The sequence below is a fragment of the Mus pahari genome, chromosome 8 (genome assembly GCF_900095145.1).
Source record: "Mus pahari chromosome 8, PAHARI_EIJ_v1.1, whole genome shotgun sequence".
Lineage (NCBI taxonomy): Eukaryota > Metazoa > Chordata > Mammalia > Rodentia > Muridae > Mus > Mus pahari.
In genome coordinates this window covers 8111581-8131141 of record NC_034597.1, presented here as the reverse complement: position 1 = coordinate 8131141, position 19561 = coordinate 8111581, and the positions used below count along the sequence as shown (strand labels likewise).

At 38.2% G+C, this 19561-nt stretch overlaps 1 protein-coding gene across 2 annotated transcripts in view; it reads right to left on the bottom strand.

Annotated features, from left to right (window-relative positions):
* The window catches only part of Ngly1 (N-glycanase 1), a 52501-nt gene that overhangs the window by 13618 nt on the left and 19322 nt on the right, over positions 1-19561 (bottom strand). For both annotated transcript variants that reach the window (XM_029541317.1, XM_021203717.2), the window contains 6 exons: positions 15921-16143; positions 13057-13178; positions 11931-12076; positions 10250-10360; positions 4078-4242; positions 486-671 (listed from right to left, as the gene is read on the bottom strand). In XM_029541317.1, the coding sequence (XP_029397177.1) occupies positions 486-671; positions 4078-4242; positions 10250-10360; positions 11931-12076; positions 13057-13178; positions 15921-16143 (953 nt within the window). The remainder of the gene's footprint in view (positions 1-485; positions 672-4077; positions 4243-10249; positions 10361-11930; positions 12077-13056; positions 13179-15920; positions 16144-19561) is intronic.

Below are 19561 nucleotides of genomic sequence, written 5' to 3'. Positions count from 1 at the left end.
AAAAAAAAAAAAAAAAAAAAAAAAAAAAAAAAAAAAAAAAACCAAAACAAAACAAAACAAAAAAAACATGTGTGGCTTCGCAGAGGACCAGGATTCAATTTCCAACAGTACATGGTGGTTCACAACCAGCCCTAACCCCAGTCTCAGGTGACCTGATGCCCTCTTCTGACCTCTGTGGGCATGAAGCATGCATGTGGTGCACATGCATATATGCAAATAAAATAAAAACATAAAATAAATGAAAAAAATCTAATAAAAATTTAAAAGTATTACATTTGAACACTGATAAAATAGATATTTCCATGATATAAGAATCTCTCATGCATTTTTTATTAAATACTGGGAACATGACTTTCTTTTCCCACTTCAAGAATTACCCAAAACAATTATACCAGTTTCATATTATATATAATTGGAAAATGAAGGCAATCTATATCTGCTTAAACAATGATACAAATTTTAAACAGTTTCATGCATTAAATTACCATGTTCCAGTCTTTCTCGATTTTTCTGAATATGGATTCCATTTTCCATACACCATTTTCCCATCCAGAAATGTTTGTGTTGTTGTCTGAGACACGAATGTAACGGTCTCTCACAATATCATAACGGAGGTGAAACTGCTTAGAAATCTTTTCGTTTTCAGAAGGGATGAACAGAATCTCCTTTCTCTTAAAAAAAAAAAAAGGCAGAAATTCAATATTCAACATTGTGGAGACATGAAAACAAAGAGATACTTTGTACAGTATAGTAAAGTATAATAACTATATAAACTCACATTGCACACAAGTCAAATACTGATATAACACAAGGCACTGCTGGAAAAGAAGTGTGACTAAGTGTGATTTAAGGATTACTTTTCATCATCCACTCTGGTGATCTGAACAAGAATGGCTTCTATAGACTCATATGTTTGAATACTTGGTCTCCTTTACTGAAACGATTTGTTAGAGGAGGTGGGTCATGGGGAAAGGGTTTGAGTCTTCAGAAGTCCCCTAAGATTGTCATAGAACTCTGTTTCCTGTTTATGATTCTCAGCTGCAGTTTCAGTGCCACATCTACTTACCTGCCTGCCTGCTGCCATGTTCTCCTTCCCTGAGGGTGGTGGACTCCTTTCCTTCTGGAAATAAACGTCCAAATAAACCCCATCTTCTGTAAGTTATCTTGGTCATACTGGTTTGTCCCAGCAATAGAAAACCCATCTACCTACATACACTCATTTCCCCTCATTTCTACTCTTCTACCTCCATCTGTAACTCTGACACTAAAGGTTACTACCAGCTTTGCACTCTTTCAACTTCTGTCTGTGCTCCACACAGACAATAGTGATCAAGGTGAAAACTTGATAACTGAATTGTCTCCAGATCCTGCCAAGGCCCACAAGAAAGCAAAACCAGACACTGTGGAGAATCATCAATCTTTGGACTCTCAACTTGATATAACAGTTATTACTCTATCACAACAGTGGGGCACACTATGAAAATATCTATCAAAAGTGTATGCATGCGCACATGCATGTGTGTAATGTTTTAAAATATTATCATTTAGTGGGTGTGGTAGAGCAAACATAATTGCAGTCAGTACTGGGAAGGCTAATGAAGGAATAAGATAGCAAGTTTGACACCAACCTGAACTACACTGCAAGACCTTATCTTTAACAAAACAAAAAACAAACCAAAAAAAAAAAAAAAAAACAGCAAAACTCATCAGTCTACATATGAAAGAGAATAAATTTCTTTAGCAGAAACTATTTGCTGTCAAAGGTGTATATAAGCAAGTTATTGTTTTTTTTTTTTTTAGAATTTGATTTTAGCAAGTTCTGTTTGAGCATTCTCAATTCTCTTCCTATCTTCTTCCTTTCTCCCACCTTCCTTCTTTCCTTTTGTGGCACTGAGGACCCATCACCTTGAGAATATGAGCATGCACTTCTACAACCCAGCATCTTCTCTGTTTTATCAAAGATATTTCAGGATGCTAACACAAACCACAGAAAAGTGTTTGGAATGATAACCTATTCTCTCTCAAAGGATAACTAGCTGTCAATTTTTTTAAAAAGCACATTACTGAATATAGCATGTATGGAAAGAAGCAAAGCAACACATAACAAGATTAATATTTCATTAAAAAAATAGAGACCATGCTGGTCTCAGACTTGAGATCCTCCTGTCTCAGTCTTCCTAGGGTTGGAACTACAGGCATGTGCCATCCCTCTTAGTCATCATAAAATGAAGTTAAAATAAAACTTTCCTTTCTGGAAACAATATCAGCAATATTTTCTTCTTGCTACAAATGACTATGAGATCAAGATGCAATTATTATTTAGGGTTAACATTCCTTTAAGCTCACTTTTAGATCATCCATTTGTAAAGTGGGAGTCAGTGGTTTCTTTTTAAATCCATGGCAGTAAGATGGTCTCCAGAAACTGAGAAAATCTCAAAAGTTTTCACCAGGAAAAAATAAGCTCATTTTATGGCCCAGTTTGTATTTTTAAAGTTTAATTAGTGTATACCCATGTAAGAGGAAGCACACTCACTCCAAAGGAAAGGAACTGAAGACCTAAATAATGTCCCTGTTTTCAGCTGAACACAGCTGTGAGTTAAATGAGCTCTCTTTAATGGCTAAATCTAGATTCAGATTCCTAGCTTGCACTGTGTCAGCAGTGACTGGAACTATTTGTTGAACTTGGCTGTTATAATTCTACAGCTAAAGCAACATTACTAACAGCCTGTCACAGATGATGGAATGAACTAAAAAGCAAACAGAATTTACTGGGACTTTAGGACATGAAAAATGAACAATGGCATACTTAGATAAAGGTGACATAAAAGTTTAATTTGTTCAGAATTGTTGAGTTGTCTGGTAACAATATGTAACGGGTCATTTTCCTTTCAGGCACTTTCATTATGTAGCTTCCTAGGCTCTATGACTGCTGAGTAATGCAGCAATGCTTCTTGAAGCTCCCTAGATAAGAGGTAGTCTAGTGCCCTCCGTCTCCCTGCACATGGACTTCCACCATACAGATCAGTTCCGGGGTTAGTCATTCCGCTGCTATAGAGGAAGTGGGTGAGAGCGACCCTACCCTCAGTACTGAGGCTTGAAGACAGGGCCTCACACACACTTGGCAAGTGCTTCACTGCTGAGTTTCTCTCTCTCACTTCTTTTCCCTCTGATAAAAGTTTCAGTAAGGATCATACTGAACTTGCAATTTTCCTGCTTTAGCCTCCCTATATCTAGTGATGCAGGTGGGTGCCAACAGAAACAGCTACATAAGAATTCTTAGAGTAAATAAAGCAGACTTTGACAGCCTTATTCACTAAAGCAACGGACTGTTAGAAATGTGAGCAGAGACTGGAGGAATGACCAGACACTCCCCAACCTGGGGATCCATCCCATATCCAATCACCAACCCCAGACACTATTGTGGATGCCAACAAGTACTTGCTGACAGGAGCCTGATACAGCTGTCCCCTGAGAGGCTCTGCCAGTGCCTGACTAATACAGAAGTGGATGCTCACAGCCATCCATTGGACTGAGCACAGAGTCCCCAATGAAGGAGCTAGAGAAAGTACCCAAGGAGCTGAAGGGGTTTGCAGCCCCCTAGGAGGAACAACAATATGAACTAACCTGTATCCCCAGAGCTCCCAGTGACTAAACCACCAACCAAATAGTACACGTGGTGGGACTCATGGCTGAAGCTACATATGTAGCAAGGATGGCCTAGTCGGTCATCAATGTAAGGAGAGGCCCTTGGTCATTCGGTTAAGGCTCAATGCCCCAGTATAGGGGAATGCCAGGGCCAAGAAGCAGGAGTGGGTGGGCTGGTGAGCAGGGGTGAGGGGGTAAGTGGAGAGGATTTTTGGAGGGAGACCAGGAAAGGGAATAACATTTGAAATGTAAATAAAGAAAATATCTAATAAAAATAGAAAAAAAAAAAGAAATTGTCCAGTTTTACTTTTCGATGGAAGAGAAAGATGAGATTTAAACTGTGTTACATAAAATCTCCCAGGAAGAAAGCTTTCATCACCTAGGACTTTGGCACACAGTGTCTAAGTCAGCCTTCTTGTCTAGAACACATACCTCTAGACCCGTCTCACCTCGGGCCACTCTCCAAGCCAATGACCCAGATACCCTTCCACCAAGTTCTCCAGGTCTTGGGGTTTTAGGAGATATAAATTCAACAAGCTCCACAATTATCCTCTGGAGAAGTTCTTTCCTTCTGCTTTCTGATAATGATAGCTGTCTCTGTAATTAATGTTTAAAATTAGAGTTTATGAGAATACAGAAGTATACCTCTAAGCAAAATAAAAACTGACGAGTTCTTGAAAGAAGTAACAAAGTTTACTACTTAGAAAATTTAAAGCTATGGAAAACTTAATTTTATATATTTTATTTTAATAAATCATTTAGCATCTATTTTAAACTCTCCTGATCTGGATTTTGCAGCTTTAAAATGGGAGGTAGCACCTTCTGTTTTGCTTGTGACAGACTAGCTTGTGTTGTACTAATGGCCTAGCTAAGAAAAATCCATGAGACATGTGTACATGTGCACACACATACATAGATAAAGAGGGGATGGAGGAGATCAACTGGGTATATAAAGTAGGAAGCTACCATGGAGCCAGGATGTGAGAAGATTCCAGAGGAAAATGAACTAATGTGAAGGAGCATACTGTACCCCTTCCCCTCCCAGGGACTTGTCAGTTATTAAGCACTATGAGAAGAGGCTGAGAAACCAGGAATAAACTGTGGGCCAAAGCTCTGAGAAGCAACACAGAATTCCTAACAGAGTGGAAGGCAAGCAAATCAAATTAAATACAAAATGTTCCAGCCATGCTCTCCCATTCCGGGCTAGGGTCTCTATCAAGCCCCTCTCGTAAGACTGAAAGTGAGTTCACACTAGACAACGACATTACCATACATGTCAATCTAGCATCAGGGTTAGGTAGTTGGCTTCATTTTTGCTGTCAGGCAGAACAAAATTAGTTGTTTTTTAATGTATAGCAAAACTGCAAATATACACAAAATACTACCAAAGGGTTATAAAAGACTATTCCATCTCAGACCCCTTCTTTTCCCTCAGTAATCAGTATAACCACTCCATGCCTTATTTTAGAAAACTATATACACGAACATGTAGTACATTTATAAATAAATACATATGTACACAAGTACAAGGACTACATCATATTCAAGATACAGTTTGAAAACTAATCAGGATACATTTCCATTCTTCAGACGGGGTCTCACTGTGTAGTTCGTTAGCCTGTTAGCCTGAAATTCACTATCCTCCTACTTCTGCCTCCCAACAGCCCCAATGGCTAAGAATGCATGCTAAGATTACAAACATTCACCAACACGCCCAGCAATGATACAGTGTGTGTGTGTGTGTGTGTGTGTGTGTGTGTGTGTGTGTGGTGTGCACATGTACCTATCACAAGTTCCAGAGTGAAGTTAGAGGTTAACATCAGGTATCTTCTATCTTTCTTCATGTTACTTTTGAGAGAGGATTTCTAATTAACCCATATCTCACCATCTCCCCTAGATCAGCAGCTGGAAGGCTCCTAGGATCTATCTGTGTGTAACTCATCAGTGCTGGGGTTACAGGTACAACCTATCATATTTATAGTTTACATGAATAAACTATAAATTCTGGGGATCCTCATGTTTATGCAGCAAGCGCTTTAACTACTGAGCTATGTCCCAAGCCCACAACTGCATATTTTCTATGCAAATACTATGAATACTGAAATGCTGTTTTATTTATTTTGAGAAGGAATGTGACATTTAACATATAACACCCTATAATACTTAAATGAACTATGCAAAAATTTCCATAAATAAAAAGATACTGGCCCTTCTGAGCAGACCTTGGGCACAAACTCCACAGCCAGTCCCACAACACCCAGAAAAAGCTCCATTCCCAGGTGCTTTAATATACCCAGGCCCACAGGTTCACAGGACCCCAGGATCCCTGGAACTTGGACACACCAGAATCTCAGGGTTCCAGAGGCGGCTTGACTCCTAGGAGCTCTGACATACCCAAGATCTCAGGATCACAGGATCCCAGACTCACAGGACCACAGAGACAGCTGAACTCTGAGGAGTTCTGACACAACCAGGATCACAGGAAGGATGGGCTCCAGTCATACATAGCAAGGGCAGGTAGCACTAGAGATAACTGGATGACAGGCAAGCTTAAGAACATAAGCAACAGAAACCAAGGTTACTTGGCATCAGCAGAACCCGATTCTCCCAACATAGCATGTCTTGGATACACCAAAACACTGGAAAAGCAAGATTTGTATCTAAAATCACTTCTCATGATGGTGATAGAGGACTTTAAGAAGGACATAAATGAGAACACAGGTAAACAGCTAGAAGCCCTTAAAGAGGAAACACAAAAATCCCTTAAAGAATTACAGGGAAGCTGGGCAGTGGTGGCGCACCCCTTTAATCCCAGCACTTGGGAGGCAGAGGCAGGTGGATTTCTGAGTTCGAGGCCAGCCTGGTCTACAGAGTGAGTTCCAGGACAGCCAGGGCTATACAAAGAAACCCTGTCTCAAAAAAACCAAAAAGAATTATAGGGAAACACAACCAAACAGGTGAATGAAATGAAGAAAACCATCCAAGATCTAAAAATGGAAATAGGAACAATAAAGAAATCACAAAGGGAGACAACCCTGGAGTTAGAAAACTTAGGAAAGAGATCAGGCAGAATACAAGAGATAGAAGAGAATCTCAGGTGCAGAAGATACCATAGAAAACATTGACACAACAGTAAAAGAAAATGCAAAGAGCAAAAAGCTCCTAACCCAAAACGTCCAGGAAATTCAGGACACGATGAGATCAAACCTAAGGATAATAGGTATAAATGAGAGTGACGATTCCCAACTTAAAGGGCCAGCAAATATCTTCAACAAAATTATAGGAGAAAACTTCCCTAACCTAAAGAAAGAGATGCCNACGAACATACAAGAAGCCAACAGAACTCCAAATAGACTGGACCAGTAAAGAAATTCTTCCTTTCACATAATAATCAAAATGCTAAATGTACTAAACAAAGATAGAATATTAAAAGCAGTAAGGGAAAAAGGTCAAGTAACATATAAAGGCAGACCTATCAGAATTACACCAGACTCACCAGAAAGCTAGAAGATCCTGGGCAGATGTCATTCAGAAACGAAGAGAACACAAATGCTAGCCCAAACTACTATACCCAGCAAAACTCTCAATTACCAAAGATAGAGAAATCAAGATATACCACGAAAAAACCAAATTTACATAATATCTTTTCATAAATCCAGCGCTACAAAGGATAATAGATGGAAAACACCAACACAAAGAGGGAAACTACACCCTAGAAAAAGCAAGAAAGTAATCTTGCAACAAACCTAAAAGAAGATAGCCACATGAACAGAATCCCAACCCTAACAACAAAAATAACAGGAAGCAACAATCACTTTTCCTTAATATCTCTTAACATAAATGGACTCAATTCCCCAATAAAACGACATAGACTAACAGACTGGGTATGTAAACAGGACCCAACATTTTGCGGCATAGAGGAAACCCACCTCAGTGATGAAGGCAGGCGCTACCTCAGAGTAAAAGGTAGGAAAACAATTTTCCAAGAAAATGGCCCCAAGAAACAAGCTGGAGTAGCCATTCTAATACCGAATAAAATCAAATTTCAACCAAAAGTTATCAAAAAAAAGATAAGGAAGGACACTTCATACTGGTCAAAGGAAAAATCTACCAAGAGGAACTCTCAATTGTGAACATCTATGCTCCAAATGCAAGGGCACCAACATTCATAAAAGAAACTTTACTAAAGCTCAAAGCACACATTGTACCCCACACAATAATAGTGGCAGACTTCAATACCCCAGTCTAATCAATGGACAGATCATGGAAACTGAAACTAAGCAGAGACACAGTGAAACTAACAGAAGTTATGAACCAAATGGATCTAATAGATATTTATANAACATTTCATCCAAAAGCAAAAGAATAATACCTTCTCAGCATCTCACAGTACCTCGTCCAAAATTGACCATATAATTTATCACAAAACAGGCCTCAACAGACACAAGAAGACTGAAATAATTCCATGCACCCTATCATATCACCATGGACTAAGGCTGGCCTTAAATACAAAAAAAAAAAAACAAAAAAACAAACAAACAAACAAAAAAACCAACGGAAAGCACCCACACACGGAAGCTGAACTCTACTTAATGATAACTTGGTCAGGGAAGAAATAAAGAAAGAAATTAAAGGCTTTCTAGAATTTAATGAAAATGACGACACATCATACCAAAACTTATGAGACACAATGAAAAAAGTGGTAACAGGAAAACTCATAGCTCTAAGTGCCTCCAAAAAGAAACTGAAGAGAGCTTACACTAGCAGCTTGACAGCATACCTGAAAGCTCTAGAACAAAAAGAAGCAAATACACCAGAGAGGAGTAGATTGCAGGAAAGAATCAACCCAAATAGAAACAAAAAGATCTATATAAAGAATCAAACAAACCAGGAGCTGGTTCTTTGAGAAAATCAACAATATAGATAAACTCTTAGCCAGACTAACCAGAGGGCACAGAGACAGTATCCAAATTAATAAAATCAGAAATGAAAAGGGAGACATAACAACAAAATGTATCTAAAAATAACTATTCTGTTTGTTGAATATCAATAGTTGAAAACACTAAAATCATGTTCTACAAACATCATGGAAATACTGATAATTTTTCTCACTGTCTCTGAAATTAGCATTTTCTTAATGTTTAACTTCAAAGAGTTTTTGCTATTTTGAAAATTTTCAAATATACTTACTGATAAAATAATTTCTCTCCTAGAAACACTGATAATCTTTAAAAAGTAAACTTATTGTTAGACAATGTACATAGATATATAATGCATTTTAAATACTCTCTCACTATGTCAGGTTGTATCATATAAGGGCTTTTGAATATAATTCTTAATGATTCATTTATAATATTTTATGCTCTTTTATTATGCTTAACTCCCAAAGAATATTTTGTATGTTTTGAAACAATTTAGTATTCAACATTAGATATAGGATCCTCAGTTATGAATAGTATTAAATGTTCATTAATGATATTTTTAGGATATGAATATAAAAGGTGAACAAATTTTTTATGTATTTTTTGATTCTCAAAATACTCAATATTATTAACATGTTTGATGTCTAAAATACATTTAAATAATAAAAAATTAAGAATTAAAAAGACACTGGCTTATTAAAATGGTCTTGGTAGGAGTCGGGCATGGTGGCACATGCCTTTAATCCCAGCATTTGGGAGGCAGAGGCAGGCAGATTTCTGAGTTCGAGGCCAGCCTGGTCTACAGAGTGAGTTCCAGGACAGCCCGGGCTATACAGAGAAACCCTGTCTCGAAAAACAACAACAACAAAAATAGTCTCGGTAGATGTTACTACTTTAGAAATTTCAGTGGTGGACAAGAATGAGCTCACTTGGTACGCTGTTTGCCTAGGATCCCTAAGGCCTGGGTTCCATTCTCTACTATATAAACCTGGGTGTGGCAGCCAGTTAACTCGAACAGAATAAGAGACGGCAGAGTTCTCAGCACACGGTGAACGCCTGTATCATACCTCTCCCCTCAAGGCCTGGGGGTCACTGAAGAGGGGGCAGAAAGTTTGTAAGAGCCACTTGTGGCCGACTGACTGTAATCAACGCGTTTTCCAGACACAGCAGGGAAGCTGTACATGTAAAACTCACAGTAGTCATGGCAGCATGCATACGACTTGTGCATACACTCAAGCTGACAAAATCCCAGCACGGAAGCAGGGAGCTAGTATTATCTAGGGAGCTACTGGCAATTAATAATGGCTGGGATGAAGACAGTTAGCTTTCCTGAGGGTGTGACTCCTGGTGTAGATCAAGCTCCAGGTCAGCCCTCACACCAAGAGTATTTGAACATCACACATTAAGACAAAAAAAAAAAAAAAAAGATGATATGAAATGGGTGGGTAGGGGAAGGTGGATCTGGGGATAGTTGTGGGGTGGTAAATATAAAAATGCATTGTAGGAAATTCTCAAAGAATAGTAATTTTTAAAAAGTAGACATGCTGTAGCACATATTATCCTAGCACATGAGGTCAAGGATACATGAGATCTTTCTCAATAAGTAAATAAAGAGTTAAAACAGACTATTCCTGATACGTAAAATTTCAAATGTCCTCTTTAAAATGACAGCCACTACATACCTGCTTATTAAGCCCATTAATAGTTTCTCGAAGTAACTCTTCTTTAACCTTGGTCCTCCTGGACATCACCTCGTCATGTTTACAAGAGTATCGCCAGGTGACATCAACTACCTGGAATCAGTTACAGAACACAACTATTTAACAAAATCACAATGTTCCTTAATTTTTTTTAAATAGCTTTATTTTTTAAATAGCTACAATGCAAGGAACCATTACAAGTAAGTAACTAAGGAAAATATCCCTTGTTAGAATTTAAAAACCAGAGTTGAGGGTATTGTTCAATTAAAAAAAAAGAAAGAAAGAAAAGCTGAGCATGATAGATTACTACCATAATCCAGGAATAAGGAGGCTGAGGTAGATCTGTGAGTTCAAGGCCAGCCTCACAAGTCATAGTAAAACAAAATGAAAGCAAAAGACATTGAAAAGAATATACTTTAATATTTTTCAACAAAATAGTGATAAATAAAAATATCATTTTCAGAATGTTAGATTTTCATATTGTAAAGATGCTGCCATTGCAGAATTAAACAAAACTTTACCCTCATTGCTGTATTATTACAGAACTGATTTTTGTCAGGGAGGACAAGTAAAGGGAACAGCATTTTGGCAGGACAGCTCATTAATGTAGACGCTCAAAATAAGTCTCAACTAACTAAACCATAAAAAGCTCTAAGAAGAAAATAAGAGAAAATCATTGTCATGAAGCAGCAAAACTTTCTTCCATATAATGTGAAAAGCAAAATCTTTAAGAGAACATTCTATATTTGACTGCTGATTTCTTTTCTTTTACCATTTAGAACACACGAAGCAAATATTAACAACACAAAATTCTAAAAACAACTTACATAAGAACTTTAAAAAACAAAAGAAACCTCAGAACTCAGAACTCTGAGGCTCAGGTTTAGAAAATGAAACCTAGCCCATGCTCCAGGACACTGTCACTAGGGAAGCACACTTAGAAAGCTCAACTATGCTCTCACGGGCAGGGCTGAATTTAAAAAAGGAAAGCCACAAGGCTGATGCCCTAGTATAGGGGAATGACGAGGACAGGAGTGTGTGGGTGGGGAAGCACCCTCACAGAGGCAGGGGACGGGGGATGGGATAGGTGGTTTCTGAAGGGGAGACCAAGGCCTCTAGTTTGCCAGGCATGGTGGCGCACGCCTTTAATCCCAGCACTCAGGAGGCAGAGGCAGGTGGATTTGAGTTTGAGGCCAGCCTGGTCTACAAAGTGAGTTCCAAGACAGCCAGGGCTACACAGAGAAACCCTGTCTTGAAAAACCAAAAAAAAAAAAAAAAAAAAAAAAAGTAAAGCCACACTAAACTTTGGCAAGGATATGGAGAAACTAGCAAATCTCATGTACTACTGGTAAGAAAATAAAATGGTGCCACTGCTTTGCAAAATAATCTGACAATGACCCAGCCATTCCACTCCTAGGCAACAAGAAAAAGCAAGTATATACCTGAATATTTGCAGCAGCTTAATTTAAGATTAAAAACTAACACACCCACTATCCATGTATAAATAAATGGATACAAATATCCCTTAGACACCCACAGGGGACACACTGATTCCAATGACTTTATGGTGTTTACAAATGACAGAGGAAACAGCACCCTACAAATGTATGTGGCCCATATGTCAAGTACACTTTGAAGGTGTGCATTTTCTCTGATGTCCTACCTCATCTTTAGAGAATGCTATTATATAGGAAAGCTTCTTGCCCCATCCTATTTCATAAAGGAGGGGCTTGTCGCAGACATCCTCACATGCATCACAGTGCAGCCACCGCTGCTGAGATGGAGAATAGACTTCTGTCCAAACATGGTCTACTCAGGTGGGAGAAGAGAGAGAAAAGGGAAATACAAGTTATGTTTATAAAACAAGAGTGACTTCCAATAACTGTAAGTAATCCTCTAAGAATCATATAATAAACTAACTTATAATACTTAACATCGAGTTAATAATTAGCAAGAACATTTTGTGGCACACATAATTGTACAGTATTTGTATTTAAAATGTAGTCAGTTTAAGTCTTAAGTAAAAATGTTGCATGCTGTGACTATACGCAGGTAAAGCTTTCAGAAGAGCATCTGAACTACCGGGCTGTGGAGGAACAGACGTGACTTCTGAAACAACAACCTCTCCAGACCCAGAAGGATGCCTAACAGAGTACCTGGTTAGTCATGACCTATACTTAGTTTTGAAATGGAGTCTCATTAGTAGGCAAACGGATACCCAGGCTGGTTTCAACCCTCCTGCCTTATACGCCCTTGTACGCCCTTGAGCACCTGAGGCTCTGTATTTGACTCTGAGAGAAGACTATCAGCTGAGGGTTTCATCTAATTCTAAAACAACAATGGAAACAAGGAAAACCCTGGAACAGGGAAAGCAACTTTCAACACAAACCTGACATGAGTTTTTTTTCTAAATGAAGAGCAAGTCCACAAAATTTCCTTAGTGTCTATAGAATGTAGTAGAGGCTTACTACATCAACTACAGCAATCCTTTAAACATGATCTCTATAGCACGTTACTACACACATTCCCATCCACACAGATCAAGGCTACTGTTAATGCCACCGATAGGATAGAGTCCAGGTCCTGGGAATGGGACAGCTGTGGTACAAATGTTACAGAGTCTTGAGATCACCTGTGAGGCTGGTACTGCTGTTACCTTACAGAAGATTAACAGAAAACTCAGGTGATATGAAAAAGAGAAAATGAGGGGCTCAGGCTGTAAACCTCAACTCCAAGTTTACAAAGCCCCTCTCTTCTCTGTCTTTTCTTCTCTCCTACTCACACTGTACCTGTGTAATCCCACACATATCGAGCTTCAAACCCTAATGCACGGCAGCACAGAGTAAAACAATTGGCCCATTCACCACATCGTCCACATCTTGTTTCCAAAAGTTTCTCTGGGTGGTTATATCTGGTTTTAAAAACAACAAAGATGAGAACTGTGATTCATGATCAAAATCAAATTTTTAAAGAACTTAAATCACTTGTATGCTAAAACACCAATCATGACTTTTAGTTTATTTTAAAATATTGATTTAAAACACATAGCCTATACAAGGTACTGTGCTAGTCTTTATGTACCATGCTTAAAAGGTAGAACTGTCTTCAATGAGTGTAGTTTACTCTATGCAGTCAGTTTTAGTCTTAATTAAAAATGGGTGCTACCACTTCAAAGAAGGTAAATACACAGATTAGCCTATCCATACTGCCACACTCAGAATCAGTATTACAAGCCATGTAACAGCTAAGATGTAGGAGAATGGATGGACAGGGGAATTTTCATCTTGACTGGATTCTAAAAATATCTAGATAGGCAGGTTTTCTAAAAACTGTGATTAAGATATTCAGTGGTTCTCTTGCAAGAAAATAAGCTTGCTATGTAATTACCTTTAAAAATTACTCAACGGATTTTAGCTTGAGGCAGGGGCAGGGGCAGGGGCAGATTTAGCTCAGTTGGTAGGGTACTTGACTATCATACATGAATCTTCAATTCAATTCCCATCACCAAAAAAGATGTACATGCATAATCCCAGGGTTTGGAAGGGAGGAGGAGACTAGGAATCCAAAGTCATTCAAGGCTAGCCTGTGCTATATGAGACACTGCTTCCAAACATGAAAACCAAGACTAGGGCTGTGGGGATTAGGGCTGGAGAGATGGCTCAGTGCTTAGGAACACTTGCTGTGGAAAAATAAGTGACTGACTCTGGATCCAGTACTCATGTAAAGAGCTGTGGGTGTGACCATGCATACTTGTAACCCCAATGCTGTGGGTGATGGGGACAGGATTTTGGGGGCTTGGTAGACACCCGTTTCCAGGGAATAAGGTAGAGAATTGCCGACAAGACTTATTCTCCCTGTGCGAAAACACAGCTGGACGCCTCACTCATATGCAGATATTTTAACTTAGTATAAGTTCTAGTTTTCTTTTTAATAATGACTTTTGATTAATTTCTGGACCCACTTAAAAATGCTTGCTAATCTACAAGCAAGATGTGTGCAGCATTCTCCCAAAAGTTACTTCAATTACAAATGTATCACAAGACTAGAGAGTACTGAGATTTTCACTCTGCACTGCGAAAAGCTGGTGTGTGTCTTATGTTCTAGCTAAGCAGAAAGGCTAGCTCCAGACCTGGAAGAAAACGGAAGTAGTGCCATGAATGAACTGGCTCTGCACTGAAAAGTCGGCTAAGCAGCTGCTTTGCTAAGCTTAAGTGAATTCAGCACTCTAACTGAAAGGGATTCAAGGTTACATAAAGGCATATTTATGAACTGGAGCATTCTGGTCTTGGGCCAAGTCAAATGGAGTAGAGCAAGAGCAATTCCTCAGTGGTAAAGCATTGCACCAGCAACATGGAGGCCCCAAGGTCTAGCTCTGATACTAGAAAAACATTACAAAACACCCCCCAAAATGTGTTTATTCTCCAACTTTGCACAAACAACTAAAAGTAAAGCAGGCAAATGATTATAAAATGACTTTGCATAAATACCATAAAAACCACTAATCCATACTATATTGTTAGTTTAATTCTGTTGCCTAGGGAAAAACAAACAAAAAGCCTTATAAGAGGGACTTAACAAGGTATGGTACTGTAAAGGTGTTGTGTAAGTTTATGCTGAAGAACAACAAAACAAAACTGGTTTTATATCAGCATTGGGTATAATATTCTTTTATGTATAATGTAGGGCTGGTTCCAAGTTAAGACAAAACTGAGTACTAAACTCCACCAGAACAGGCTTTTCAGACATGTGGCATCTTTTCTTGCTGGGCAACAGAACTAAACTTCGTAACTATTGCCTATTAAGAAAATCTAACAAGAAGCTTATAAGCTACAGGTTGAAAAAAGTAAATTGAAAAATTTTAATTTCTCAAGTTTAAAATGGAGATATGATTATTCAGGTTTAGTGTGCACATGTGTAATTTTGATATGTAAAAGGGTAACTGAACTACACAGCAGGACTCAGTCACAAATGAAACCAGATAATCAAACAAGAAAAATACAGAGATTGAGATAGACATGAAAGGCTGGGACAGAGGAAGTCCTAGTTAAAACAATTTCTGCTCTTACTTTTACCCCCGTATCTGATGATTAATTAAAGGCAGCACTATATTTACTATCATAACGGCATCACTATCACTAATATTGTCACTGTACACAACAGCACTTTCATACTTTAAAATGCTATGGATATATGTAAAAATGTATGTCTTAGAATAGGAGTCAACAAACTGCATAAAGACTGGAGGTTAGCTCAGCTGCTAAATTGCCTGCCTAGCATGCACAAAGTTAGCGTTTTAGTCCCCAGCACTGGATACACTGTGATACATGCCTACAATCTTAGCATTCAACAATTAGAGGCAGAAAAACTATAAGTTCCAGGGCAGCCTGGGCAACACAAGACAGATATACACACTGAGGGAGAGACAGAAAAGACAGCTTGAAAACTGTCACAGGACCCATGCGTCAGAGGGCTGTGTCCTAACAAAACAAGAGAATGTGGATATGGCTGGGTCTAGTCTGCCAGTCTAGTCTGCAGACTTTTGTCCTAAAGAAATATCAAGTCCAGTTAAAATGGAGATTAAAAAGCTAATCTAATAATAAATCTGCTTACCATTCCACTGAGAGAGCCCCCACCTCATTTGGCAGGTACCCACCTTGGGAAGCGGTTGCTCAACTGGCAGGCATCACAATAATGATCCTCCACATTCTTTGCACCCCACTTCAGTTCATCATCATTGGGCAGCAATGCCTCATCTCTAGATCTAGTCTCTCCACCACATTTGCTGCATACAACGTTATTCACCCAGCGAAAAAACTCCTCCTTAAACCAGTGTAGGAGCTCCAGTAGAAGGAAGTCCTCATCACTTACATTAGTACCTTGGGAGTTAGAAGAGAACCAGTTAAGGTTTAAAGCCCACAAAATCCAAAACTTCCTATATACTTTACGCTCAGATTGGGAGTAGAAATATATGAAAATGTAAAATGATAAAAGCTTTCATAAAGAATACGTAAGGAATGTCAGATGCTGTGGACAGGGCTAACACAGACACACAGACACACACACACACACACACACACACACACACAGAGTAAGCTGTGTGACTGCAGTTATAGTAGAAGGAACTACTGCAGCCTCTGCTATGCAACTGACCAGAGCATGACATTGTCTCAAGGAATGGGGGTCAACAAGGAATCGACCCATAAAACTTACAAGGGAGATAGAAAAATATGATTTTGAGAAACACAGTTTCAGTGTTAGCACACTTGCTTGATATGTGCAAGGTCCAGAGTTTTGTCACCAGCACCATCATTTTGGCCATATTCAATTTGCTACTTAGTATATGCATAGGTAAACATGAAATAAGAAGATTATAGGTGGTTGTCTGAATACCAGATATGGTAAATATCATGCTGTTAGCTTTTTTAAAGATTTATTTTATGTGTATTGGTGTCTTTCCTATATGGCTAGTTTAAGATCACACAAAATTAGACTTACAGAAGATTGTAAGCTTCTACCTGGGTTCTCCTCTGTAAGAGCAAAAAATGTTCTCCAGTATCTACTTTTTTTTTGTCAGTGCTTCAACTGTGTAATAGAATTTATTCATGGATATCCACACCAAAAGACAAACACACAAGCATATCTAGACTGTACAGAATAGCCCCAGAAAGTAAGCATGACACAAAATATTTTGCCTAATTTATCAATAAAACATCATTTCCTGTCTATTTTAAAAATTACATTTACCGTGTGTGTGTGTGTGTGTGTGTGTGTGTGTGTGTGTGTATGCTCATGTGTGCCAGAGTATACTTGTGTACAGATCTGAGGACAACTTGTGAAAATTGGTTCTCCTACTATGTGGGTCCTCAGAGAAAATGTTCAGCTTGTTAGGATGCTGACATATAGCTCAACTTGCTGAGGTATCTTGTCAGCCCTGCATACCCGTCCCACTGGGCTATCTTGCCAGTCTTAATCTCTACATATATTGTTTTAAAATTAAAAGAAATAAAAAAATCTATGAAAAAAAATACATAGTATAATGTCATCTAATACATCTGATATTCATCACAAGTGTCTGAAATAGTATTCTTTAACAATACTAGGAATGATGATATAATGGGATATCTGCAAAAAATTTTTGTTAAAGTAATTTAAACCCTTTAGTAACAGGTATTTTGCAATGCACTTACTGTTTTAAAATCAAGTAGTAAATTTATATTAAGTTGTTAAAAAATCTCAACTTGTTTAGATATGAAGTAATTTAAAAATCTTGAAAAGTGTATTAAAATACAAGCCATTAAAGTAAAACAAAAACCAAACCCAAACCCAAACCAAACCAAAACAAAACAAAATAAAGCATGCTGAAAGAGGTCTTTAGGGCTGCACACTTGGCTATCAATGCCATCTCATTGCTTTCCTTATAAAGAAGAGCTGGGCCACTGATACCAATACTATGGCTAGTTTTAGTTAGAATAGAATATTGCATCTTTATATTTTCTTCAATTTCTTAAGTATGACTGGTAACACTGAAATCGAGATTGTGTGAGTTAACTTTTAATAAACTATACTTTTAAATTTTAGTTCTAAGTATAAACCACAACCCAAACTAACTTTAACTTTTAAAAAATGCATGTGTGTATATAGCAAAACAGAACCAATGGTAAAGTGAATTATGATACAAATGCATGGGACATATGAAACACTTTAATTTATATACCCATTTATAGGTGGACCGGTTGGGTATAGCTCAAACCCATGCTGTCCAAGGGTCAGCTGGACTCCATCCTCTCCTAGCTTTGTTTGCTAGATTATTTCACAAATGCAAAAGCATGGTGGAGGTGCCTACAGCTCAGCAAGATGTAGTATCTCCAGGAAAGTTTGTTGCTTTTAAATCTGTTAATTCTCCCCACATTATTTTGTAATTAAATATAATCTCAATTAAAATTATAAAAGAATTTTTCCTCAAAAAACTATTCACTGCAGAATTTATAGGAAAAGAAGATGCACCTAATAGGCAACAGAGTCTGGCAACTTAGCTCAGACATGGAACACTTGCAAGTCCCAGTACAGCAAACAAACACAAAACAGCCAGTACAGGTCTCCTTAAGAACTACCATGGCAGTGAGTTCTTGTCCACTGTTGACGAGATAATCAGCACTGTGTATGTTATCTACACAGCATAGGTTTATTTGTCATTTTACTCAAAGACTAATGCATTGTGATAATAGTGCATGTATAAAGTTTTTTTAAGGTAAATGAACTTACCGATTTTTAATAATCAAATATCATACTACTATAAAAAAATCAATGAAAAGGGCTGGAGAGATGGCTCAGTGGTTAAGAGCACTGACTGATCTTCTGAAAATCCTGAGTTCAAATCCCAGCAACCACACGGTGGCTCACAATCATCTGTAACAAGAACTGAAGCCTTCTTCTGGTGCATCTGAAGATAGCTACACCTGTACTTACATATAATAAATAAATAAATATTTTAAAAAATCAATGAAAAAAGAAAAAGTATTGAAAGACAAACCTCTTTATTCTTTTTGAGACAGGTCTTCTATATCAGTCAAAAGATAGTTTTAAAGTGAATAAAAGGCATTTAATGAAGTTGGCACTACATGCAACGGTGCAGGCCTGTAATCTTACGCACTCAGGAGACTGAGGTAAACAGTAGTCCAGGCTAGCCTGGATATACAGGAAAGCAGAAGCTCAAAACTAAAACCAAACTCATTAAATAGACACCAAGTCAAAATTGCCATGTCAAAGAAATTTTAAGAGAATGGGTCACCCATTAAGTTGAGACACATGGTTACCTAGATATTTGATACTGTTAATACATTTATGTAAGAAGTCTGTCTTTCTCTATAGTACTACAATAGTTAAGAGTTACAAGAGAGCATGTTTATAACTGGACCCCAGAAGGCCTCCTCGATGTGTGTGTGTGTGTGTGTGTGTGTGTGTGTGTGCAATGCACATGTGTCTGGATGTGCCATAGTACACAGAAGGCAAGTTCAGGTGTTGATCCCTGCCTGTCACACTGTTTGAGTCAGCATCTCTTTTTGTCACTTGCATGGTCCGAATAACTAAGCTTCAGGGAGTCACTGTCTTCATCCCCCATCTTCCTGTAGGAGTGCAGATTACAGATATATTCCACTACATCAGACTTTGTGAATTCTGGGTACTCAAAAACTCAGGAATTCACCCTTGTGTGGCAAGCACTTATTTTAGTTCTGGCCATTTCCCCAGCCTGTGAAGGCTTTCTTAAAAGCATGATTCGACCAATAATATAAAATT